We start from the raw sequence: 27783 nt of genomic DNA, 5'->3' as shown, positions 1-27783 counted from the left end.
GCACTGTATATAAAACACAGGAAAATAATGTTTTGGACTGCACTGGGCCTATAAGAACCACCCATGTAGGGCATGCTTTGTATATCCTGCAGGCCCAAGGCACAAGTAGTGCAAGTAAGAGAAGTGGAAAGAGATGTAGAGCTCAGGCCTCTGGGACGTTACCTGCAGGCTAGGGAGGCTCTTAGTTGTGGGGAGAGTGACGATACTGAGGCAGAGGCAGCAGGCTGCTGACAATCTATGAGAAACTGATACATTAGACAGATATACAGTGTGGGGACAGTCAGGGTTAGTGGGACAGACAGACACACGGGTGGACAAGACAGGAGGAAAGACTTGTCAGGGACAGAGACAGTGGCCTTGTCATGTAATAACTCAACATGTCTGAGGAGAGGACATCATTTGGGAAACATTCCGCTGTCTTTTGGAGTATAAAATGAGAGCATATGGCATTATAATGTTTATGCTTTCAGCAATCTTTCTTGTAATCGCTTTAATTTTATTGGAATATCACATTTTGGAAGTTAACATCTTACTGCAATACAGTCCATTTGAGTTAATACAATATACACATTCTTATGTTTTTTTAATGATTTATTTGTCTAGAAAGTAAATGAATAATGCTTTCTACAGTCAGACATACCACATAAGTTAATATTGTGTGAGAATTGATATTTATGCTTATATAAGAGTGAGAAAGATAAACAATGAAAGAAAGAAAGAAAGAGAAAGGGAGAGAGATAGAGCGAGAGAAAGAGAGCTCTCTGTTCATTTTGCAAGGCCAAAAATGGGCTTGTGCATCACTGAATGACTGCTCGTTATTTAAAACCAGCCTCATCTGTTCCAGCTGACAAGGCATTCCTCTATCCATCCCCAGAGGAGGATGGACAGCACTATTAACGTACAGGACTCACACAAGGAAACACACAGACACACATAGAACATTTACGCACAGTTTCAAATCCAGTCATGTATTTTTCTGTGCTGCATCAAAAGGAGACAAACAAACCAAAACAAACGACCATCATGGTGGCTGTCAGACTTAGTAATCAATTGCTGCTCATCTACGGCTATGGGCTAAAACCAAATCAGCATATTTAGATCAGATGAGTTATAATATCATACATGAATGAATGAATGACCCTGCAGCCTTGGGTTTCATTTTTATAGAGTCAAAGTCCAACCAATGTTATGTCACAGGGATTGGAGCTGAATGTACATGGGCATTCTTCACCTCTTTTTGTGTCAATAAAAACATTTGACCATTGTAGGAGCCGAAGCCAATAACCACAGATAGGTCAGTGTGAGAAGTAACTGGTAGGGAAGAGGGCCAAACAGCATTTGACAGGAATGTCTCGTTGGGAATTAAGACACTGCCATCTGCTGGCACTACATGGGCATAGGGTTGATTTGGGGTGCTTTTCAGGGCGTGTTATTTTCAGGGTGATATGAGCGTAGTAGGGCTGGGGGGGTGTGGTTAGGGTATCATAGAGAGGAGGTCACACTGGTTTCCATGCTGCTCTGAATGGTTTATCTGCATTTAAACCATTTATATACTTTCTCTTAGATCGGACTGAGCAAAGTCACATGCATGCCACAACAAACATCTATCAACACTGACAGAAAAAGCATGATAGATCATTCTCTCAGTTTCTGTCTCGCACACGCACGCACACACACACACACACACACACGTGTTTGCTATGTTTTCTATATTCATTATAGACTAAGGTCACAAGGAACAAGGAAGTCAAGCTATACTGTACTTAGTATAATGTAGAGAAGGGACTGATTGTGGCACTGAATAGGGCTCTGAAATCAGGTAGAGCTTGGTCAGCCAGTGTATCTCTGTAGACACATGGAAGCGACTTCTGTCAAATGCTTTTTGCTCTAGAGTTGTAGAAAATTGAAGATTAATATTATACAATGGCTTGAAAATGTTAATCAATCATGGGGAATGCAAACTAGAATGATTCCTTGAAATCTTTCTCATGACATGAATAGTAATATGATTTGGAGTGTTATCAAAATTGTTTAATTGATAGACTGTGTCAGAGGCTGCGTTTACACCACTAATTGGTCTTTTGACCAATTACATCAAATCTTTTGACGTCAGATCTTTTTCAGAGCTGATCTGATTGGTCAAAAGACCAATTAGTGAAAAAAAGATCAGAATTGGGCTGCCTGTGTAAACGAAGCCGGAGAAGTACTGTAAAGTGGCCTACATAGTAATGTACCGTGTAGAAATAGATAAGGTTCCTTTGTATAATTTGCATCGCTGCCATCTCTGCTTAACAAAAGAAGATTCCCAGAGATTTAAACAAGGTTTAATATTTTCTGTGGCAAACATTCATAGGGATACATCAGAGGAGGCTGGTGGGAGGAGCTATAGGAGGACAGGCTCATTGTAATGGCTGGAATGGAATCAATGGAACAGTATCAAACACATCAAACGTATAGAAACCACATGTTTGACTCAGTTCCATTCCAGACATTACAATGAGCCCGTCCTCCAGTAGCTCCTCTCACCAGCCTCTACTGGGATAGACTGAGGAATTCCAATGGCTATCAATGTGTTTCAGCTGTAACTGTGTAAATCAGCCACTGAGTGGCACCATTGGTCAATGAGGCCCACAGTACACATGGTAGCTCTGCGCAGTCTATAGATGGTTGGAAAAAGCAACGCATGTATTGACTACAAAGAGACTTTGATCATATGCATTGAATACAACAGGGAAAATCAATTGCCTAATAATGTTAATAGCCATTGGAAAAATAATTTGGTTGTGTGATATGAGAAGTATGTGCCAAGTGTGGGAAATACAACATTGTGTTATACCGCATCAAATATCTCCAAAATGTACAAGTATCCCTCACACTATCTTAAGCTCATTAAACACACCACATCCTCATACACTAAAATTCTACATTATTTTTCATTAGAATTTCACATTTCCTAGTATATTTCTCACATACAGTATATTTAATTTATTCTCTAAATCCCTTTATTTACAGAAATGGACAATAGCAACTGTGGTGCCTTATGAGCCCAAAACTACAAACAGACTGTTGAGTATTGTCTGCAGATGGAACAAGCTCTGTTGGGCTCCGTCTCCTAGCCAATCCCTGAGAAGAGTGTCAGTACTGCATAGGCATAGGTCAAGCCAGACACAGGAAACAGGAAACCAGTCTGTCCTCCTCTCTGCTTCCAACCCACCCCCCCGGACTCAGGGCTGGGGCATCTGGGAACTGTAGGAGCGAGGGACAGGGTTGCTGGGAGATGTGGCCAGAGCAGAGGGCCGAGGTGCATCTTTTTGGGTACGAGTTCTCACCGACCCCGGCGACAAGTGTTGCCAAGTCTTGGGAATGGGTGAGCGGTAGGGAGATGCAGGGGCGGAGCTAGGAGAGTGCAGACCAGAGTCTCGACTGTTAACGAGTCGACAGAACTCTAAACTCAGCGACTCTGGGTCAATGATGAAGGTCTGAGTGCCCAGGGACCATTGGGGGTCACCCAGGGGAGGCAGGGAAGAGAACTGGGATGTGCCTCTGTCTGAGGCCGACCAAGGGTTGGAGGACAGGGGCAGCTCCAGGGAGGGAGGGCTGCAGAGGGTCAGGGAGGTGTTGAAGGGGTGGGGGCTGGTGGAGGAAGGGCTGTGTATCATGGTAGGGCTGGGGGGAGCGGTGAGAGCGGCTCGTCGACTTACTTTGGGCGGGCTGCTCTTGAGTTTGGGCACCTTTGTGCCGCGGCTGCGGTCCCTGGTCTGCTCGTGGTCAAACTCCAGGTCCTCCAGGCGTTGGGTCAAGGCCAGCTTCTGCTGGATGGCCATGCGGAGCAGGGAGTTCAGGGTTTTCTTCTCATCCTCCGCCGCTGCCAGCTGTCTCTGCATCTCATCCAGCTGAGTCACGTACTCATCACACCTAGGAGAGAAAGAGAGTCAGTGAGAGAGAGAGAGAGAGAGAGCGACAGAGACAGAGCGAGAGAGACAGAGCGAGACACACAGAGAGAGAGAGAGACACAGAGAGAGAGAGAGACACACAGAGAGAGAGAGAGACACAGAGAGAGAGACAGAGCGAGAGAGACAGAGCGAGACAGAGCGAGAGAGACAGAGCGAGAGAGACAGAGCGAGAGAGACAGAGCGAGAGAGACAGAGCGAGAGAGACAGAGCGAGAGAGACAGAGCGAGAGACAGAGCGAGAGACAGAGAGAGAGACAGAGCGAGAGAGACAGAGCGAGAGAGACAGAGCGAGAGACAGAGCGAGAGACAGAGCGAGAGAGAGACAGACAGACAGAGCGACAGACAGACAGACAGACAGAGCGAGAGAGACAGACAGACAGACAGACAGAGCGAGAGAGACAGACAGACAGACAGACAGACAGACAGACAGACAGACAGACAGACAGACAGACAGACAGACAGACAGACAGACAGACAGACAGACAGACAGACAGACAGACAGACAGACAGACAGACAGACAGACAGACAGACAGACAGACAGACAGACAGACAGACAGACAGACAAAGACTAAGAAATACCCTTGTGCAAGCCGGAAATACACAGATCAAACTCATCCTCTTTGCACAGTCTTACACATATGTGTTGTAATTAGCTGCATGAGATCCCAGAATGCCCCTCACCTGGTGGCGAACATGGCCCTGAGAGAGGAGAAGGTGGCGGCGTCTTCTTTCAGAGCCTTCAGCTCGTTCCTCAGCTTCATCATGGTCTCTGTCACCATGCACTTCTCATTCTCATACTTGCTCTTTAGGTTAGCCAGCGCCACCTCTGCAGTCTGGAATAGAGGGTGGGTTAAGTTCAATTCAAGATATCAGATTGTAAACATGTGGTTTCAACTTTATATCTCTACCAAAACACAGGTCTAATGTAATGCTCTATGCAAAGGAACATTGATCAAACCTCTTAGAGAATGTTGAAAACAATGTGATGACATTCCCAAGTAGTGGCCTAATCCCAGATCTGGAACCAGAGGTACTCAACCCTAGTGCTCTGCTCACCTGTTTGTTGGCTTTGAGCACCAGCCTGAGCGTGGCAATCTGCTCCCTCTTGGTGCTGAGGAGGGACTTGAGCTTGAGGATCTCCTCCATGCAGGCCTCCTTGTCCTTGTCGAACAAGGGGGCCAGCTCTCGGGCTGCCGCTCTCTGTCGAGACAGCTGGAGGGAGCGGTCCACGGCCCTCTGCAGGTGTTTGATCTGGTCCTTGATGATGGCGTTCAGGTTGTAGATGTTCATGGGCTCCTTACGCAGATCTCCACTTGCCTCGGGAGGCATGGGGGAGGAGGAGGAAGGGCCGTTGGTGCCGTTGATGACCGGGGAGTCCATGAGGGTGCGGGTTGGGCTCCCCTGGCTGCCTGGTGCTGGGGACTCCCTCCCTGTTTCCCCGTTGTCCCCACTGGGGGGTTCTTTGGAGGGCGAGTCTATGGGGCTCCGTGGGGCCTCGGAGAACCCGGCGTTGATAGCGGCGAGGCGTCTAGCCAGTCGAGGGGAGAGGAGTGCCCGGGGGTCCTCAGAGCCCTTGAGGCTGCCGCTGCGGGTGTTGCGGCTCTGGCGGTAGTAGTCCAGCATGACGCGGTTGGGCGTCTCATTGTTGCAGAGACACACGTGGTGGTAGAGCTGGGCCAGCTCCTCGCTGAATGTTACCAGCTCATCCTGTGCTGTGTTCAGCATGCTGTGGCTCTCTGAGGCCACACCCGTCGCCGTCTTTAGTTCTGCCTCCAAACACGCCACCCTATCGTGGGAATCGCGGCAGCTCTGCTCCAGCCGGTTGACCTGCTCGTCCAGAGCCTGGACCTTCCCATCGCTGCTGCTCTGCTCCTCCCCCTTGCCCTCCACACACTGGTTATAGTTCTCCTTCAGGGCTTTTAGCTCCGCCTTCAGGTCGGTCACCTCGGTTACTGCCACCTTGTACTTACACTCCAGGATGTCCATCCCGTGGATGTCCACCTCGTAGTCACGGTGACAGGGCGAGGGTGACCCGTTGGACTTCTCAGACTCCTGAGCATCAGCTATCTCCTTGTCACTTTGGAGGTGCTTCATGGCGTTGACGCGCTCGGTGAGGCGTTGGACGTGCTCGTGTTGCTCCGTCAGGGCGCTCTGTATGTGCTGCAACTGGGTCTGGGACTCCTGCAGGTTCATCAGGAGGCCTGACTTCTCACGCTCCACCTAGAGGTCAGGAGGACATACTGCAGGGTGAGGACCACTCAGACCAGAGCAGCATTACCACAGACAGTTTAACGTATTTGTGATCAGTCATCATATCAGAGGAGCTAGTCAGCCATCCCCTATTGGCTGACTATTGGAAGAGGCCCAGGGAAACAAAGTAAAATTAACTATTGAAGAAAGTTTAGAAGCAGTCGAACAGCGAAACTTTCAATGAGTTCAGCAGTACAGTACGCTAGTCCCATAAATAACCCTGTCTGGCTAGTGTGTGTGTGTGTGTGTGTGTGTGTGTGTAGGTTGCCACCTGGGTCCTCAGATTTGACCTATTAGAACTGCACCACAGGTGAGCTGAGAGATTTCCACTCCACTACTGTGAAACCTGGCAAGAGATTGCTTGAAAGAACAGAATATTGTGTTTTATAATTTTGTGTCTGTTCCTGTCCTCTGACCAGACAACACCCTATAAATACAAAGATACTGCACAGTCCCAGGTTATCTACACGTCATACAGACAGAGAAAAAGATAAAACACAATAAAAAGCTAAATCTGTAAATTCTCAAACAGAACTGATCCACTGATTTGTATGCATAGCCATAGCATCAGCAATCAGATATTTCATTTTTCACCCATTGAGAAAAAAATTGGTTTGGGGACCTCTCAGTAGATATACAACAGGAACTATAATCTTGGTGGTTCGAGCCCTGAATGATGATTTGCTGAAAGCCGTAGTATATCAGACCATATACTACGGGAATGACAAAACATGTCTTTTTACTCTTGTAATTACGTTGATAACCAGTTTATAATAGCAATAAGGCACCTCGGAGGTTTGTGGTAAATGGACAATATACCACGGCTAAGGGCTGTATCCAGGCACTCCGCGTTGCGCTGAAGATAAGAACAGCCCTTAGTCATGGAATATTGGCCATATATCACACACCCCCGAGCCTTATTGCTTAATTATAAACCACTTTTATGTTTTAGTTTTATACCAAATGTTTCTCATATTTTATATGGTTACCATTGAGGTTAAATTGAGTGAGTTTAATGTAATGCTTGTTGGGAACAGATATAAATTACAGCACCGTGAGGATGACAAATTAAAGCAGCCCTCTCTACTGAAAGCAATTAAGAACCTGCTGTTGTCTACTTTAGGGATAATGGAACCGTGATTAATCCAAGAGGGGACATCCATTTATAGAGAAATTCAAACCTCTACAGTAATACTGTTTGGATCCACAAATGTAATCATTCATTTCCCCACTGACCTGAGTAAGAAAAATAAGTAAGCTTTCTATTCATTGCTAGACATTCTCTTAAACAGTGTGTGTGTGTGTGTGTGTGTGTGGGCTTCTATTCCTGTCCTCTGTCTCTAAGCAGCGTGGTAGAGCGGCAGCCTGTCTTTCTTTCTCTGCCTTCCTTCTACTCTCCTCTGGATCCTCCGCCCTACGCTGCTCTGTCCTGCACTGTCGGACACTAATCGCCTTGACAGGCCTCCCCATGGCAGACGCCGTCCTCCTCCACTCCTCCACTCCTACCGTTCTACTCTCCCCTGCTATTGTTACTACATGTCCCCACAAATCATCCAAATCAGCCCCTATGGCCCTTCTTAGACAGAAGTCTTTTGAGTCCAAAATAGCTATGAAACTAGTCATGTAAAGTCATTGGTAAATCATAATGAGCGTGGTCACAGACTAATGGTTTGTTAGAGAATAAAAGATGGATGACATCTGACAAGCTTTTTTTGGGGGGGGGGGGGGGGTCTTGTTCTCAAAATGTCATCACCTTGTCATTGGTTGGCTGCAGGCTGCAGTAGTGTGATGACAGGATGGTTGTTATCAGAGGGGCAGGTTGTTAGGTTGTCCAATGATGCTGGTGAGACACCCATTCCTTAATGAAATGTGCTGTGGACAGTCGATAACAGTCTCCTAATGCATTGGGTGTGTAATTCGTTGGTTTTGTCTCTCTAACCACATTGATTTGCTCAGAGCAAATGAGGAAGGTGGTTGGATGAAGGATATTAAAAGACTCCCTGGTAACAACAAGACCCAGGTACAACCTCCCTTGAACATTTTCACAACAATAACTTAGCCTGGTCCCAGATCTGTTTGTGCTATCTTGCCAACTCCTATGGTCATTGTCATGCTAACCATTACAATGACCATAGAAGTTGGCAAGACAGGACAAAAGATCTGAGACCAGGCTAACAATCACTCAGCCATAGTAGTGAGAAGAACACTCTGTCTCTCAAACGTTCATCTAGACTAGAGACCCACCTGAAACAGCTGCTTTTTTACTTTCTGCATCTCAGACAGGTTGAGCTCGCTGAAGAGATCAGACACAGGACCATGCAGCCCCTCCCCCTTCCTGGGCAGCCGGTAGTCGCCGTTCATCTTAGCCAATCCCAGGTGTCCATTACAGTGGCCGTTGCTATCCTCATTCCCATTGGCTCCATTATGCATGGTTGTACCATTACTCCCGACCTCTTCGGTGGCAAATTTGAGCCCGTCGACAGTGGCGGTGAGAGCCAGGTGGGCTCCGGCCCCGTACACACTGTCGCTGAGGGTGATGTGGTGGGCTAGCTCCTTCCTCAGGCTGTTCTTCTGCTCCCTCTCAATTTTCAGGGAGTCCAGAGCCTCCTCCAGCTGGGACTGAGAGATGTCCTTCAGACGCACAGCATCCTCCAGCTGGCTGTTCAGCAGCACCGTCTCCTCCTCCAGAACCTTGATCTCATGCTTCAGACCCTCATACTCCACCTGGTGGAGAGAGGGAGCAGGGGACAGGGGACAGACAGAGGAAAGGAGGGAAAAGGGACACACAGATAGAGTAAAGGGGACACACATAGAGGACAGTCAGACAGAAAGGACACAAAGGACACAGAAAGAGGATAGGGTTAAGTAAAGTACATTGTAAGTAGGTTTAAGGTCAGATAAAAAAAAATGACTGTAAAAAGTGCTGTGCTTGTTGAATGTCCTTCCCTATAAGCGTGCTGAAAGTCTGTTGTCAACTCAAAGCGAATTAAAAAATTATTGTCTTTCAAAATTTGGTCAGATATACTTGGATGTGTAGTGTCAGCGTTTGTTGCTGGCATGTCATGCCTAAGTTTGCTAATCTTGCCAATTAAACAATTATTAAAGTCAGTCGGTTTTGTGATGAATGAGCCATCTTATTCAATGAATGATTTTTACTATCATTCTTTATGTCATTTATCTTGGTTTCATAGTGTAGTTTCTTCTTCTTTTTATTCAGTTTAGTCACATGATTTCTCAGTTTGCAGTGTGTTTGCCAATCGGTTGTGCAGCCAGACTTATTTGCTATTCCGTTTACCTCATCCCTCTCAGACATACAATTTTTCAATTCCTCATCAATCCACAGGGATTTAACAGTTTTTACAGTCATTTTCTTATTGGGTGCATGCTTATTAGTAACTGGAATTACCAATTTCATAAATGTGTTGCTCCTCATTACACACCACACCAACAAATATTCTTTACATCAACAACATAGGAATCGCTACAAAATGTATTGTATGACCTCTTATACACTATATTAGGCCCAGCCTTTGGAACTTTGGTTTTCCTAGATATGGCTACTATATTGTGATCACTACATCCGATGGATCTGGATACTGCTTTCAAGCAAATTTCTGCAGCATTAATAAAGATGTGATCAATACATGATGATTTCATTCCTGTGCTGTTGGTAACTACCCTGGTAAGTTGACTGATAACCTGAACCAGGTTGCAGGCACTGGTTAACAGTTTGAAGCTTTTTCTTGAGTGGGCAGCTTGATGAAAGCCAGTCAATATTTAAAATCACCCATAAAATATACCTCTGTTGATATCACATACATTATCAAGCATTTCACACATGTTTTCCAGATATTGACTTTTAGCAGTTGGTGCTCTATAGCAGCTTCCCATAAGAATGGGCTTGTGGCAGATGAACCTGTAGCCATCTTACTTCAACAGTATTTAAAATGAGATCCTCTCTAATCTTTACAGGAATGTGGTTCTGAATAGAAACAGTATCAAACAAATCAAACATATGGAAACCACATGATTGACTCCGTTCCATTCATTTCATTCCAGCCATTACAATGAGCCCGTCCTCCTATAGCGCCCCCCCCCACCAGCCTCCTCTGGCATGCAGTAAACCATAAACAGTAATGGTGTTGATGCTGACCTGGTTCTGTTTGAGGGTGGACACTAGTTTTTGCAGGGTGATGTTCTCCTCCTCCAGCTCAGTGTAGTCCTGTAGGAGTCGCGCCTCTCGGAATTTATACTCCCTGATTTCCTCTCTCATCCTGCTCCGCTGCAGCTCCAGCATCTCATTACTCTGGGAAGGAAAGAGAAGGACTGTCGGGTCATAATCTGCAAGCAATTCAACAGATCAATAGATCATTTTTGGCTAATGTATTGAAAATGAAATACAGAAAGATCTCACCAATACACCTTCGGCAACAATTACAGCAGTGAGTCTTTCTGGTTAAGTCTCTAAGAGCTATGGACAGCTGTATTGTACAATATTTGCACATTATTCTTAAAATTATTCAAGCGCTGCCAAGTTGGTTGTTGATCATTGTTAGACAGCCATTTTCCAGTCAGGGGTGTGAATACTTAGTTGAAGTCGGAAGTTGACATACACCTTAGCCAAATACATTTAAACTCAGCTTTAACAATTCCTGACATTTAATCCTAGTAAAAATTCCCTGTCTTAGGTCAGTTAGGATCACCACTTTATTTTAAGAATGTGAAATGTCAGAATAAGAGAGAATTATTTATTTCAGCATTTATTTCTTTCATCACATTCCCAGTGGGTCAGAAGTTCACATGCACTCAATTAGTATTAGTATTTGCCTTTAAATTGTTTAACTTGGGTCAAACGTTTCGGGTAGCCTTCCACAAGCTTCCCACAATAAGTTGGGTGAATTGTGGCCCATTCCACCTAACAGAGCTGGTGTAACTGAGTCAGGTTTGTAGGCCTTCTAGCTCGCACACGCTTTTTCAGTTCTGCCCACACATTTTATATAGGATTGAGGTCAGGGCTTTGTGATGGCCACTCCAATACCTTGACTTTGTTGTCCTTAAGCCATTTTGCCACAACTTTGGAAGTATGCTTGGGGTCATTGTCCATTTGGAAGACCCATTTGCGACCAAGCTTTAACTTCCTGACTGATATCTTGAGATGTTGCTTCAATATATCCACATCATTTTCCCATCTATTTTGTGAAGTGCACCAGTCCCTCCTGCAGCAAAGCACCCCCACAACATGATGCTGCCACTCCCGTGCTTCACAGTTGGGATGGTGTTCTTCGTCTTGCAAGCATCCGCCACTTTTCCTCCAAACATAACAATGGTGATTATGGCCAAACAGTTATATTTTTGTTTAATCAGACCAGAGGACATTTCTCCAAAAAGTACGATCTTTGGCCCCATGTGCAGTTGCAAACCATAGTCTGGCTTTTTTATGGTGGTTTTGGAGCAGTGGCTTCTTCCTTGCTGAGCGGCCTTTCAGGTTATGTCGATATAGGATTAGTTTTACTGTGGGTATAGATACTTTTGTACCTGTTTCCTCCAGCATCTTCACAAGGTCCTTTGCTCTTGTTCTGGGATTGATTTGCACTTTTTCACACCAAAGTACGTTCATCTCTAGGAGATAGAACGCGTCTCCTTCCTGAGCTGTATGACGGCTGCGTGGTCCCATGGTGTTTATACTTGCGTACTATTGTTCATACAGATGAACGTGGTACCTTCAGGCGTTTGGAAATTGCTCCCAAGGATGAACCAGACTTGTGGAGATCTACAATTGCTTTCTGATGTCTTGGCTGATTTCTTTTGATTCTCCCATGATGTCAAGCAAAGAAGCACTGAGTTTGAAGGTAGGCCTTGAAATACATCCACAAGTACACCTCCAATTGACTCAAATTATTTCAATTAGCCTATCAGAAGCTTATAAAGCCATGACATCATTTTCTGGAATTTTCCAAGCTGTTTAAAGGCACAGTCAACTTAGTGTATGTAAACTTCTGGCCCACTGGAATTGTGATAGTGAATTATAAGTGAAATAATCTGTCTGTAAACAATTGTTGGAAAAATTACTTGTGTCATGCACAAAGTAGATGTCCTAACCGACTTGCCAAAACTATAGTTTGTTAACAAGAAATGTGTGGAGTGGTTGAAAAACGAGTTTTAATGACTCCAACTTAAGTGTATGTATGTAAACGTCCGACTTCAACTGTATATACTATATATACAAAAGTATGTGGACACCCCTTCAAATTAGTGGATTCGGCTATTTCAGCCACACCCATTGCCGACAGGTGTGTAAAATTGAGCACACAGCCATGCAATCGCCATAGACAAACACTTGCAGTAGAATGGCCTTACTGAAGAGCTCAGTGACTTACAATGTGGCAACGTCATAGGATGCCACCTGTCCAACAAGTCAGTTCGTCAAATTTCTGCCCTGCTAAAGCTGCCCCGGTCAACTGTAAGTGCTGTTATTGTAAAGTGGAAACGGCTAGGAGCCACAACGGCTCAGCTGGGAAGTGGTAGGCCACACAAGCTCACAGAACAGGACTGCCGAGTGCTGAAGCGCTCAGTTGCAACACTCACTAATGAGTTCCAAACTGCCTCTGGAACTAATGTCAGCACAAGAACTGTTCGTCGGGAGCTTCATGAAATGGGTTTCCATGGCCCAGCAGCCGCACACAAGCCTAAGATCCCCATGCGCAATGCCAAGCGTCGGCTACAGTGGTGTAAAGCTCGCCGCGATTGGACTCTAGAGCAGTGGAAACGTGTTCTCTGGAGTGATGAATCACTCTTCACCATCTGGCAGTCCAACGGACGATTATGGGTTTGGCGGGTGCCAGGAGAACGCTACCTGCCCCAATGCATAGCGCCAACTGTAAAGTTTGGTGGAGGAGGAATAATGATCTGGGGCTGTTTTTCATGGTTTCGGTCTAGGCTCCTTAGTTCCAGTGAAGGTAAATCTTAACGTAAAAAAATCTATATATATATTTATTAATTATGAAATTATGAAAAATATTAATAACATTCCACCCATGAGGTCAAAGAAGGAACTTTTGACAAACAGAATAAAAACAACGTTGTCTGATCCATATAATAGGCCAACGAGAAGGGGAGACTCAAATACAATATGACGTCCATCTAACCTGGAGGAGGAAATTATTGTGCTTTGGCAATGTGGGTGGGGTTATATCCTGCCTGTTTGGCCCTGTCCGGGGGTATCATCGGATGGGGCCACAGTGTCTCCTGACCCCTCCTGTCTCAGCCTCCAGTATTTATGCTGCAGTAGTTTATGTGTCGGGGGGATAGGGTCAGTCTGTTATATCTGGAGTATTTCTCCAGTGTCCTGTGTGAATTTAAGTATCTCTCTAATTCTTTCTTCTCTTTCTTTCTTTCTTTCTTTCTTTCTTTCTTTCTTTCTTTCTTTCTTCTCTTTCTCTCGGGGGACCTGAGCCCTAGGACCATGCCTCAGGACTACCTGGCATGATGAATCCTTGCTGTCCCCAGTCCACCTGGCCCTGCTGCTGCTCCAGTTTCAACTTTTCTGCCTGCTGCTATGGAACCCTGACCTGTTCACCAGACGTGCTACCTGTCCCAGACCTGCTGTTTTCAACTCTCTAGAGACAGCAGGAGCGGTAGAGATACTCTCAATGATCGGCTATGAAAAGCCAACTGACATTTACTCCTGAGGTGCTGACCTGTTGCACCCGCAACAACTACTGTGATTATTATTATTTGACCATGCTGGTCATTTATGAACATTTGAACATCTTGGCCATGTTCTGTTATAATCTCCACCCGGCACAGCCAGAAGAGGACTGGCCACCCCTCATAGCCTGGTTCCTCTCTAGGTTCCTTCCTAGGTTTTGGCCTTTCTAGGGAGTTTTTCCTAGCCACCGTGCTTCTACACCTGTATTGCTTGCTTTTTGGGGTTTTAGTGCTGGGTTTCTGTACAGCACTTTGAGATATCAGCTGATGTAAGAAGGGCTATATAAATACATTTTATTTTATTTGATATGATATTGTCCAAGAACAAACTTTCAAGTGGCACTGACCCAACAATGATAAAATAGTAAATATGCGCATCCACCGGAAATATGGCCGATGCTCTCTACGCTGGTGCCAATATCCTAAGATTGGCTATAGGCCTACTGTTCGTTCAATTAAGTTGAGAATTTTGATAACTAAAAGAGAGATTAGAGTTTTTTCATTGTCTTCTATTTACAGCAATAGCCATTTTCTTTCCAAATTATGTTTTCCAGTGATTGTATTTTTACGTATTGCGATATACCTGGCTGGGCCTCTATACTTTGCAACTCAACAATCATGTATTTGGTATTTGCCGCGCGCTGCCCAAATTGAGTGCCCTTCCGACTTTAGGCATTGCGGGTTTTTTTTTCTTCATATTCCAATAAGTTAATGATCCTCTGTGGCCAAATCATGCTTTGTGGTGTAACGATTTGATGTATTTCTGTATAGACAGGAGTAGGCTAATTAGGTTATATAATTTTGGTAATTTCATAAAATGTACTTGAAGCTTAGTGTTCTCATCGAACCACATCACACTTTGGAGTGTAGGCTATACCAGCCGTTTTCAAGTATATTCAATAAATGTTCATGCCTCTGACATGCGGTTATGATAAAAAGTGTTGTAATAGCCTACAGTTTTCTTGACATTTTGTTTTAATTATTGTGATAGGGTTATGTTTTACTGGTACAGCGTACCTGTAACGGCTGTTGCAGGGAGTAGATCAAGGCGCAGCTTGGTGAGTGCTCATCATGTATTTATTGTACTGAGAACACATAAACAAAGAACAAAACCCGACAGCCAAACAGTTCTGTCAGGTTAGCAACACTAAACAGAAATTAACCACTCACAAAACCCAAAGGAAAACAGGCTGCCTAAGTATGGCTCCCAATCAGAGACAACGATATACAGCTGTCCCTGATTAAGAACCATACCCGGCCAAAACAAAGAAATACAAAACATAGAAAAAAGGACATAGAATGCCCACCCTAGTCACACCCTGGCCTAACCAAAATAGAGAACAAAACCCTCTCTATGGCCAGGGCGTGACAGTACCCCCACAAATTATTTTGTCGAGACCACATTACTTTCACCGCTGGCCATAACAAAGTGGCTGAATACTTATTGAATCAAGGCATTTCAGCATTTCATTTTTAATTCATTTATAAAAATAGCTAAAAACATAATTAGACTTTGACATTATGGGGTATTGTGTGTAGGCCAGTGACACAAAATATCAATTGAATCCATTTTAAATCCAGGTTGTACGACAACAAAATGTGGAAAAGGTCATCTGGTGTGAATACTTTCTGAAGGCACTGTATAATATACTGTATATACATTCACAATACATGTTTCTATAACATATAATAGTATGCACTGACTATGTGTAGATCACCTGTTAGCTGCCAACCTGTCTATACTCGGTAGTTACAATATGATGTCATTATAATACTTACACTATCTATGTGTCAAAACATGAACTAAAACAGTCTGGCATGCATCAGCACTCCTAGTATGTGAATTAGTGGCACTTTGCTGCATGTTCTGAACCTTCTGGATGCAGTAATAATAGATGTCTTTGCTCTATAAGTCCAGTCCAGATACCTGGCCTCTCGCCTCTCTTTAATGCACCAACTCTAAATAGGCCACCCCCCACACACAAACACACACTATGCAATTTCCTGAAGAGGAGTTGTGAATCCTAAGAGCATTGGCTACGGGCGTTATAAATCTGTATGGATTTACAGTACAGCAGCCTCAGTCTGGCTTTACATCGCTGGACACATATTATCAAACATTTAACATAATTTACACTGAGTCATAACTCAAACACCAGCCGATAGAATTGCCTTACTACATTCAAATTGGTTTGGGTTGCAGCTAGTACATTGTGTGTGTGTGTGTGTGTGTGTGTACAGTATGTGTGTGCGTGAATGTAGCCTATATTTACACCATAAATGATGAACAGGTTTCAGTCCTCCATAGCCCCTCATACAGTATCTATTCAGGCCTTCTTATTTCCCCTCTCCTCAATGAAGTTGCTAAGTGGCTCCTAGCCTGCCCTACGCAGAAGTGCTGACCCAGACTCTGGGTCCTAGATATGGGGTGACCAGTGGGACCCTGGCCAGAGCCTCACCAGGAGCAGAGACTAGTGATGGGGGAAAATATCGCTACAGTTATGTTTGGATGATATTATATTGATACTTGGCTCCAAGTATCAAATTGTAAAGAAAAATAAGAAATAAAAGTTGGCTGTACTTGCACCAAAACTTAGTTTTAAATAGTGAGCCAACATGTTTTCAGCTATTTATTTCCCTGACTAATTACAACTACTTTTCTCATGGTCTCTCTTGTCTCTCTGCAGCAGACATTAAGTGAGCAATATGTTTGGAACATAAAATCGCAATAAAATCGCAGTATTGAATTGCAATACATATAGAATGGTGAGAATTGTGGGAATCGTAATACATATTGTATCGGCACCTAAGTATAGTGATAATATTATATTGTGAGGTCCCTTGAAATAAATTCCCAGCCCTAGAGGAGACTGATGGTCTTGGGACAGACATGGACCCTCCAGTACCTGACTGACCACATCTTCAGTCACCGGAGGAACAGCAGGACTCAGGGAAATGGACTGAGAAATGGAAGGTCAATTCAATGTACAGTCAATTGTACATGCTGCTGTTTCTGTATTCAAGCCTGTAGCAGCATTTTATTTGACACTTGATCTCCATGTCATGACACACTGTACAGCATTGTACTTGAAAGCACAGCGTTGCTGCAGATCCTTATGCAGCACTACCGCTACACTTGTAGCTACCCCTACACTTGTGACAATGGAAGCGAAAAATACCGATATTCCAATATGGACCATAGGCAAAACACAAACAGCTAATTAACAAACTCTTAATCCGTGACATTATTGATTAACTGTACGTGACCACTGTGGTTTGCTATTGGGTGGTGTTGTCTCATTACATATTCCCCACAAAGCAGGGCATTAGGACTGAGCTGTCCATGAAGTCCAGGAGATTACTGGCCAATGATTACTGTCTCAACACCACCACAGGATCAGGGCATGGTCAGTGCACCACCAAACACTCACACAACACAACCACTATGGGAAAGGCCAATACTGTAGCCCTGTGTCCCATTCTACATCAGGGCCAGGATTCATTTAAACAATGCAGGTTAACTGCTAGCGGTAGGCCAGAGCCTATTTGAAATACAAACAGTAAAACACACAGAACCTACTATTAACTTAGTCTCTATCATTTTGTCTGTACATTCCTTTGATTTTAGGAGATAAAAATGTAGGATCTTAATTAATCCTGCAGCAACAGGATGAAAAAAAGAGAGATCAAATTAAGATCCTACATCTTTAGAATCTGTTTGGGATCCACATTAAACCAGTTGATTAGATCCAGTTAGAGACAAATGAAGCCCCTTGTGTGGCTCCAGCACATTAAAAAGAGACTGTCTTCTAATTAATCTGCACCACACAGGCAAAGGAGATCCACACAGCAAGGCAACAGGCTAATCAACAGATCATCAAAGAGCCAAGGGCCACCCAGGTCATGAAGCAAACAGGTGACAGACAGGTGCACATGAAACAGGTGCACGTGAGAAGTGGCTGAGACATTTTTCAAGGTTTATTCAATTAGGCCTAGTAAAGATATCACAAACAGGCAACTAGATACAGCCGTGGGCTGATTTTTGATAGAGTGGATGGTCGGGGGGCCAGAACATAATTCTAATAATTTGTACACAGCGAATTGACCACAACTAAACCCAAAAGTGATTATATTTCAAAATAACAATCATATCCTACCTTGATTACATTGAGACACAATCATGTCTCTTTTTAAAATTCATTTCCTAAATTAAACTCATTTTAGCTGAATTCCTGGTGATTTTAGTCATTTTAGACCCCAAAATAAAATAAAATAATAAAAAGAAAGTAAATGTTTTGGACAAAAACGCTATGTACTACCCTTCACAGAACAGCGCAAACTGGCTCTAACCAGAATAGAAAGAGGAGTGGGAGACCCCGGTGCACAACTGAGCAAGAGGACAAGTACATTAGAGTGTCTAGTTCAAGAAACAGACGCCTCACAGTGAAGAGGAGACTCCTGGATGCTGGCCTTCTAGGCAGAGTTCCTCTGTCCAGTGTCTGTGTTCTTTTGCCCATCTTAATATTTTCTTTTTATTGGCCAGTCTGACAAATGGCTTTTACTTTGCAACTCTGTCTAGAAGGCCAGCATCCCAGAGTCTCCTCTTCACTGTTGACGTTGAGACTGGAGTTTTGCTTGTACTATTTAATAAAGCTGCCAGTTGAGGACTTGTGAGGCGTCTGTTTCTCGAACTAGACACTCTAATGTACTTGTCCTCTTGCTCAGTTGTGCACTGGGGCCTCCCACTCCTCTTTCTATTCTGGTTAGAGCCAGTTAGGGTTAGGGTTGTTCTGTGAAGGGAGTAGTACACGGCGTTGTACGAGATCTTCAGTTTCTTGGCAATTTCTTGCATGGAATAGCCTTCATTTTTTAGAACAAGAATAGACTGACGAGTTTCAGAAGAAAGTGCTTTGTTTCTGGCCACTTTGAGCCTGTAATCGAACCCACAAATGCTGATGCTCCAGATACTCAGCAAGTCTAAAGAAGGCCAGTTTTATTGCTTCTTTAATCAGAACAACTGTTTTCAGCTCTGCTAACATAATTGCAAAAGGGCTTTCTAATGATCAATTAGCCTTTTAAAATGATCAACTTAGATTAGCTAACACAATGTGCCATTGGAACACAGGACTGATGGTTGCTGATAATGGGCCTCTGTACGCCTATGTAGATATTCCATTAAAAATCAGCCGTTTCCAGCTACAATAGTCATTTACAACACTAACAATGTCTGCACTGTATTTCTGATCAATTTTATGTTATTTTAATGGACAAAAAATGTGGTTTTGTTTAAAAAACAAGGACATTTCTAAGTGACCCCAAACTTTTGAACGGTAGTGTAGATATTTTACAAAAATTTGATTCACAATAACTGAACTCACATTTTTGGAATGCTTGGAATGACAAGTGAAGCAGACACAAACAGTGACTGTGCGACCCCAGCGGTTCCTGCCAACAGTGTGTGAAGCATTTAATCTAACTAGTGAATGACCTGCTGCCACCCCCGGGCTGGGAGGGCACAGTTTGTCCTGCACTGTGTGATGAGAGAGCAGCCTGGCTCACTCAGGGATGCACATGTGCCGAGCTCAGGGCATTTTTCTTATTCCCTAGCTTAGCACCGGATTTGCCCTCCACAATGGGGTCATGTCCGCAGCGGCGTCTGACCCCGGCCTGAACCCCTCTGCCTCTGCTGACATGCACATGTACGTAGCCCCCCCCACACACAGGCATGCACCACGCGCACAAACACAGGCTTGCACACACACTCCACACACATTCCACACAGTCACTCTCTGCATGACCCCTATCCGCCCTTTAGAGTGACCCTGTGACCGCTACTGTACCTCAGAGTTTGACACAAAACAGCTGGTCCCTATCAGCAGGGTAGCAAGATGCACCTCATGTTAATCTACAAATAATATCTCAATGTGTGACATAACAGTAGGCTGTAGGCTAAATTGAGTACATAACCTCATTTTGTGGATTCACAGTAGCCTACATAGGAAAACATGTAAAAGGGCCAATGACATGACGTGTAAATGTTGGTGTCAGAATGAAATATTTTCCAAGGTCAAGAAATAATGTTTACAAATTCTACATAATGTAACTTTGACTTTTCTCTTTTATATGAGTTCTAAAAGAGTTCATGGTTAAATGTGAAGATTTTTTTTTAACTTTTGGTGTTCTGAAAAAAAAAAATGGGATTAGGAGCAACCGTCCGAAGGCAAAGGTAATGCAGATAAATGTTAATAAAACATCTTAAATCATAATAAAACGGTCAACAAATATTATTCTAGCATGATTTTGTAAGGTGTATACCACTATACTGCTATATGGGTAAGACAGTTTATGCAGAAAGGTTTTAAATACTTTAAATACTTTTGTCTGGAAAAATGTCCTTAATGATTATCGTTTGGTGCAACCGACAAAAGTCACAATTTTGGATCAAATCACATGACGATATTGATCTGACAGGATGTGACATCATGAAGATGCCTGGAGAGACCTTCAATCATAATTCAGTACAACTGCTACAAAACAATAAAAATGTTGAATTATCGGAAACTTTATATTTTATTTCAATACTTAAGATTGAAAGTCAAGTTTTCACATGGGTGCACAAGCAGTCGCCTGTAAAACATGTTTAAGTGAGAAAAGTCATATGTACAAGCAGTATTTTTAATGTTAAAAAACTATGACATTATTTTATTGTAAAAAAAAATGCAGAGAGAAGCTCAGCCGATAAGAGACATTTCATATGGTTTTTATTTCCTTAACATAAATTGCAGTGAAAAGTGAAAAAAAAAAAAAAAATCATTATAATGTAACTTCTGACCTCATAGATAGTGAATATTTGAGACCAATTGTATATCATGTACAATTATAATTAATATGCTTTGTTTAACTGATTGAACAAACTTTTTTTGTAGGACATTTTGGGCTTCTAACCTCACCTGCACACCATTATTAACAATTTTTTTTTTTATCTGTACTGTTTTGTCTTTCACTTTTTTTTTTTGGTATGAATAAATCAAACCTAAAAACCTATAACCTAAATATTTGAGACCATGCATTTATTCATATTTTACTGTTAATTTCTTTACATAACGCTCAGTTTATTTTTACATTCATGGGTGCACCGAATGACTAAATGTAACAATCTTATAACAATCACATTTTTAACAATTATGTATTGCAAAAAACCCTGAAAGTGCATATGTAACACTCATGGGAACATAAAAAGTGTAATACAGCTTTAGCTGTAGCACGGTTTTTGGATCAAAAGTGAAAAAAAGAGAGAAATACTAATTCTTCTGTAAAAAAAAAAATCCACTTTTGACCCAAATACCATACTACAGCTCAAAATGTATTACAGCATGACACTAGTCTGAGGTGTGAGTGAGTGACATCAGTGGACAAAAGTCTCTACCTCTTTGTGCTCCTGAAGCACGGCGTTGAGCCTCTCGCTCTCGTTGGACGCGTTGGACGCCACTGAGCGGCTCATCTTCAGATCCATCTGCAGCTCCAGCAGCTGGCCCATGTAGAAGGCCTCCTTTGACGCGGACTCCTGCAGCAGCGACTCCTCGTTGATCTCGCCATCCTCCGCCACCTTACGCTGGTTGGAGTATGCCTGGCCAAACGCCTGGGGAGGCAGAGAGGGAATAGACCAGAATGAGATACAGTACTTTGTCTGTTTGGTTAGAAAGAAATGTATCTTCAAGAGGCAGAGGGTTAGCCATAGTACAGCGTCCGTAGATAGAAAGCTATTTTTGGGGTTAAATGCCTTGCTCAAGTGCACAACGGTAGTGGTAGTAATGATCTGACACCAGCATCCCTGAAGTAGCTAATAACAACATTTTTTATACACTTTGGATATGGTTGTGGAGGAGACTATGTCCCCTGTGGTCACTAGGTACCTTCTTATCACCCACAAAGCTCCAAGGTTGTCCCTCCCCACCTCAAGGGTATTGTGCAATGATATTTCAGCCCGTCTCTGATCGATAGACACTGTGTTCCCATTCTCCTGACACAGGTTTTCACACAGCGCTCCAAGCTGACTTGTCATGACAAAGGAATCCTGGCTTGATGCTTGATTGAGGGAATGACAGCATTGACCAACAACAGCCAATGACCCCTGGATACCGGCCATGTTGGAAAGGTGGCTCCTATTCACACCTGTAACAGCTACCTCTACAGCACCAAGGTTGTATTCATTAGGTACCAAACGAATGGAAACAGACTGAAACACGATTATCTGGCCTTATGAAAAACACACTGAACAAAAATATATATACCATGTGTAAAGTATTGATACCATGTTTCATGAGTTGAAATAAAAAAATCCTTGAAATTTTCCATATGCACAAAAATCTTATCACAAATTTTGTGTATGAATTTCTTTACATCACTATTAGTGAGCATTTCTCCTTTGCCAAAATCATCCATCCACCTGACAGGTGTGGCATATTAAGAAGTTGATTAACTTCTTTGGGATAGGGGGCAGTATTTTCACGGCCGGATAAAAAACGTACCCGATTTAATCTGGTTACTACTCCTGCCCAGAAACTAGAATATGCATATAATTAGTAGATTTGGATAGAAAACACTCTAAAGTTTCTAAAACTGTTTGAATAGTGTCTATAAGTATAACAAAACTCATATGGCAGGCCAAAACCTGAGAAAATTCCATGCAGGAAGCGCCCTGTCTGACAATTTGTTGTCCTTCTGTTGCATCTCTATCGACATTACAGCATCTGTGCTGTAACGTGACACTTTCTAAGGCTTCCATTGGCTCTCTAAAACCGCCAGAAAGTGGAATGGGGTGTCTGCTGTCTCTGGGCAAAGTATAGGAGCAGAGTTTGTAAGTGGTCAGCCTGGGGACAGTGAGACTGGAGATGCGCGCGTTCACGAGACTTCTCTATTTTTTTCTTTCAGTCTTTGAATGAATACAATGTTGCCCGGTTGGAATATTATCGCTATTTTATGAGAAAAATTGCATAAAAATTGATTTTAAACAGCGTTTGACATGCTTCTAAGTACGGTAATGGCGCGTTACCCTTCGGATAGTGACCTGTACGCAGGAACAAAACGGAGGTATTTGGATATATCTATGGATTATTTCGAACCAAAACAACATTTGTTGTTGAAGTAGAAATCCTGGGAGTGCATTCTGACGAAGAACAGCAAAGGTAATCCAATTTTTCTAATAGTAATTCTGAGTTTAGGTGACCCCGAAGTTGGCGGATGTCAAAATAGCTAGCCGTGATGGCCGAGCTATGTGCTCAGAATATTGCAAAATGTGCTTTCGCCGAAAAGCTATTTTAAAATCGGACATAGCGATTGCATAAAGGAGTTCTGTATCTATAATTCTTAAAATAATTGTTATGTATTTTGTCAACGGTTATCATGAGTAATTTAGTAAATTCACCGGAAGTTTTCAGTGGGTATGCTAGTTCTGAACATCACATGCTAATGTAAAAAGCTGGTTTTTGATATAAATATGAACTTGATTGAACAAAACATGCATGTATTGTATAACATAATGTCCTAGGAGTGTCATCTGATGAAGATCATCAAAGGTTAGTGCTGCATTTAGCTGTGGTTTTGGTTTTTGTGACATATATGCTTGCTTTGAAAATGGCTGTGTGATTATTTTTGGCAGGGTACTCTCCTGACATAATCTAATGTTTTGCTTTCGTTGTAAAGCCTTTTTGAAATCGGACAATGTGGTTAGATTAACGAGAGTCTTGTCTTTAAAATGGTGTAAAATAGTCATATGTTTCTGCAACACTCAATGGCTCACCAAATATCCCATACTGCCATATCAACCAGCAGGTCTTAGTCAGAATATGCCTGGGATGGGAGTTAGTACATGAAGAGGCCTCTTGTCAGCGAAGGGAATCAATTAAGTCAGGGGTGCCAAACTCATGCCATGGAGGGCCTTGTTTCTGCTGGTTTTGGGGTTTTCTTTTCAATTAAGACCTAGACAACCAGGTGAGGGGAGTTACTTACTAATGAGTGTCCTTAATTCATCAATCAAGTACAGCGGAGGACGGAAACCCCGAAGATCCTCAGCCCTCCGTGGAATGAGTTCCACACGTGAATTAAGGGCTTACTCTAAGACAAGACACCATTATGGGGTACAATCAATGCGATTATCAATGGCAACACTGGAACAATTAGGGTTAAGTTCCTTGCTCAAGGTCACATTGACAGATTTTTCAGCTTGTCGGCACAAAGATTCCAACTAGCAACCTTTCAGTTACTGGCCCAATGCTCTAACCGCTAGGCTACCTGCCGCCATCATATCCGTGTGTGTATGTGTTCAATTAATTGTCCCCCACACCAGTACCTAAAACATGTTCCACACCAGTACCTAAAACATGTTCATTTATTGACCAATAAACATTCACTTGGATGTGGTCTGGCACATAAATGCAATCATATTTGTATTGTAAGAAAATTTGGTCCACATGTTGCAAACACTGCCAAGACTCAACATATGCAAGAACATTCATATCGACCTCAAGGTGGAGCTATAACAGGCACGTTTAGCTCTTGGTCTGTTTGACTCAGAGTGATGACATTTGGCACACATGCTCAGGGATATTAGTCTAGCTAACCCACATGATATATACCATTCTTGCTATACACGGGAAACTGATGACGGTGAAAAACTCAGCAGCGTTGCAGTTCTTGACACAGACCGGTACGCCTACCCTGCTCAAAGACACTTACATATTTTGTCTTGCCCATTCACCCTCTGAAAGGCACGCATACACAATCCATGTCTCAATTGTCTCAAGGCTTAAAAATCCTTATTTAACCTGTTTCTTCACCTTCATCTACACTGATTGAAGTGGATTTAACAAGTGACATCAATAAGGGGTCACAGCTTTCACCTGGTCATTCTATGTCATGGAATGAGCAGGTGTTCATAATGTTTTGTACAATCAGTGTATATGATTTCAGCATCCGTATGCTGTACTGGGAGCGCTGGTCACGCCAAATAAGGCTGTTTATCTCCCAATACAGCCAGCATCTGCCAGAAGAAGAAAAATGCAGTCTGGTCAGTTTGCAGAGGGACGTGAGGCTCAGGACTCAGATTTGAATTTAACTGTCAAATTGTGCTGTGTCTTTTTTTATTAGAACTTTTTCATGAGAAATGTATATGTTCATTTTACAACATTTCTTTATTGTATAATATAGATATAACATAAAAGTAAATCATCTTGTCCAATAATCGTATTGCTATGTGAAAGTGCTTGTGGTGCATGTCTGAGACAGCCCACTGGGCACACATGTCTGTTCAACGTCTAGTTTTGATTTGGTTGAATTTTCAACTAATGTGAATTCAACGTGAAATCAACAAAAATGTCACCATATCATGGGTTTTAGGTTAGAAGTTACATGAAAAAAGACCCTTACATGGATAACTTTTTGCAAATCCAATCAGTATTCCATGTTGATTCAACACAATCACATTACATTTTTTTGTTGAAATGACATGGAAACAATGTTGATTCAACCACTTTTTGCCCAGTGGGAGAGGTCTGGACAGAGAGATGTGTTCTCTCAGATGTAATAGTCTCAGCACCACACTCCCTCAAAACCAAACCCAGTTGAATGATTCTCCCAGAGAGCTTGAGAAAGGTTCTCTCTGATTGGTGAATGAATAATTCAGGATACCAGCCTTTATTACTTGTGATCATACTACCTTCAATAGACTTCTTTCTCAATGCACCATTTTTCTACCACACTTTAATAACAATTTATTAATTTATTAGTGTGGAATAAGCCGCATGCAGCATTTTGAGGTGTGTTTGTAGATAGGGGTAATTTGTCATTGTTAAATCCCTTCTGCTCCAGAACAGATCTTAATACAGGAAGGGAGCTCAATACAGAATACAAGCAAGGGGTCCGCTGAAATGGAGAGCTTAATGTGAATGACGTTAAAGCTCCCCAACAAAAAGTGGATGTACATACAATCTGATGATTTAGTTAATACGTTTTCAGGTTTGATCAGCTTTCATGGTTGGTGGGGTTTGGCTGTTCATTTGTGTGTGGAGGGGGATCGAGTCAGTACATGTATAGCATTACTTATTTGTGTGTGTGTGTGTGTGCGTGTGTGTGTGTGTGTGTGTGTGTGTGTGTGTGTGTGTGTGTGTGTGTGTGAATGAGATAAGGAGATATAGCAGCAGAAGATGTATACAATAACCATCCTTCCATTGACCGCTGGCCACCTCCTGCGTCACACACACACTGACAGCTGATCCCCATCCCATCTCCACTGAAACAACACAGCACACTGATGTACAAACTGGACACCCACACACACACACTGACAGCTGATCCCCATCCCATCTCCACTGAAACAACACAGCACACTGATGTACAAACTGGACACCCACACACACACACTGACAGCTGATCCCCATCCCATCTCCACTGAAACAACACAGCACACTGATGTACAAACTGGACACCCACACACACACACTGACAGCTGATCCCCATCCCATCTCCACTGAAACAACACAGCACACTGATGTACAAACTGGACACCCACACACACACAGACAATTAACCCACTCAGGGATGAGATGAGTCTTTCATAGAAAGAGAGCTCAACCAGTCATGACTACTGAATAACTGGAATGCAAAGCCTCGGTCACGGTCATCATGGTCAATCAACCACAAACTGCCCCATATGACAGATAGACTCACCATTTAATTATTCAATGCTTCCAGTCAGCATAATGATGCCAGTGAGCAACCGGCCCATGGGACAGGAGAGGATTGGGTTAAAGCAGGTCTATGGCTCTTTGGAAGTCCCTACGTCACATCTAGAATGTGTTTTCAATTTGTTGACGTTGACACTGACTGCAGTGTAAGTCACCTTTGTCTATTCACACATGTACCAACAGCATGTGAACAAACACAGCTGTGCACAGTGTTTCTCTTGTCTTCTATTTTTCTAGTGCTAATCACGTTTGCATAGGAGCTACACATATAAACACACAAGAGAGTAATCAACCCTTAATTGCACACACAAACACAGTCACTAAGGAGCTTCTGTCTGGCCACTACAAAAACAACACAGGAGTGCTCTCTATCTTGTTTCAGATGTCCCTCGTGTCTCCTCTCCTCCCAGTGCAACACCACAGAGTGATTCTGTAAGTGATTAGGTGGGAGGCCCCGTAGTCCCTAGAACAAAATAAGTAATTTGGGGCTCGACCAGGGTGAATAAGCTGGCATTGTTGCTTTTAGATGATAGCCTGTCAATATCCAGACAGGCAGGAGGGCCAGGCTCCACAGGCCCCTTGAGAGTCCAGCTGGGTCCTTGGAGCAGGAGCTTGGGTTGGGCCCCACACTGAGGCCTCTCTCCCCCTGGCCCCACTCTGGAGGATGGAGGGAGAACAGACAGTGGAGGCTGCCTGTGATTCAGAGTCAGTGCTGCTCATCCATTGAGACCGGGGATCTTGGATGCATAGTGGGAGAGGCAGATGGTTTTCGAACAAAGGGAAGCTAGGCGACCTCAAAGCCCAACACATCACTCTGTAACACAGCTCAAACACATATGAGGAAAACGTGCTCTGGCTCCTGTTGCATGAGGCATCCTCCTCTGATGCACGGCTTAAAATAACTCCATGTCTGTACTGTAACTGTATATGAAGATCAACAAAAATATAAGGTGCACTGCTACCACAGAATAACAAGATCGTCTTATCATGTCACATTAAACATGGTGGATGTGAGGATGTTTACATTTTATGTCATATCCTGGGGTGATAATATGTGGTTAACAAGCGGAGTCCAGTACGGTGTTTTATACTGATTATTGTTGTATACTGCATTGTGGATTACACCCTGAGGC

At 43.2% G+C, this 27783-nt stretch overlaps 1 protein-coding gene across 3 annotated transcripts in view; it reads right to left on the bottom strand.

Moving 5' to 3' along the window:
• Positions 1-27783, bottom strand: part of LOC106561378 (protein bicaudal D homolog 1) — a 70081-nt gene that overhangs the window by 4563 nt on the left and 37735 nt on the right. Inside the window, exons 2-8 of one of the 3 annotated variants that reach the window (XM_014125265.3) lie at positions 21337-21549; positions 10357-10509; positions 8448-8927; positions 5010-6173; positions 4635-4786; positions 3702-3915; positions 163-235 (exon numbers count right to left, since the gene is read on the bottom strand). In XM_014125265.3, the coding sequence (XP_013980740.3) occupies positions 182-235; positions 3702-3915; positions 4635-4786; positions 5010-6173; positions 8448-8927; positions 10357-10509; positions 21337-21549 (2430 nt within the window). In that variant the 3' untranslated portion in view covers positions 163-181. Of the gene's footprint in view, positions 1-162; positions 236-273; positions 3916-4634; positions 4787-5009; positions 6174-8447; positions 8928-10356; positions 10510-21336; positions 21550-27783 lie in introns of those variants that run through there. The other 2 variants (XM_014125264.3, XM_014125262.3) reach the window with 2 other exon arrangements.

Source organism: Salmo salar, chromosome 10 (assembly GCF_965601325.2).
Source record: "Salmo salar chromosome 10, fSalSal1, whole genome shotgun sequence".
NCBI lineage: Eukaryota > Metazoa > Chordata > Actinopteri > Salmoniformes > Salmonidae > Salmo > Salmo salar.
Note: the sequence above shows the minus strand (reverse complement) of the source record. Positions and strands in the feature narration are given on the sequence as shown.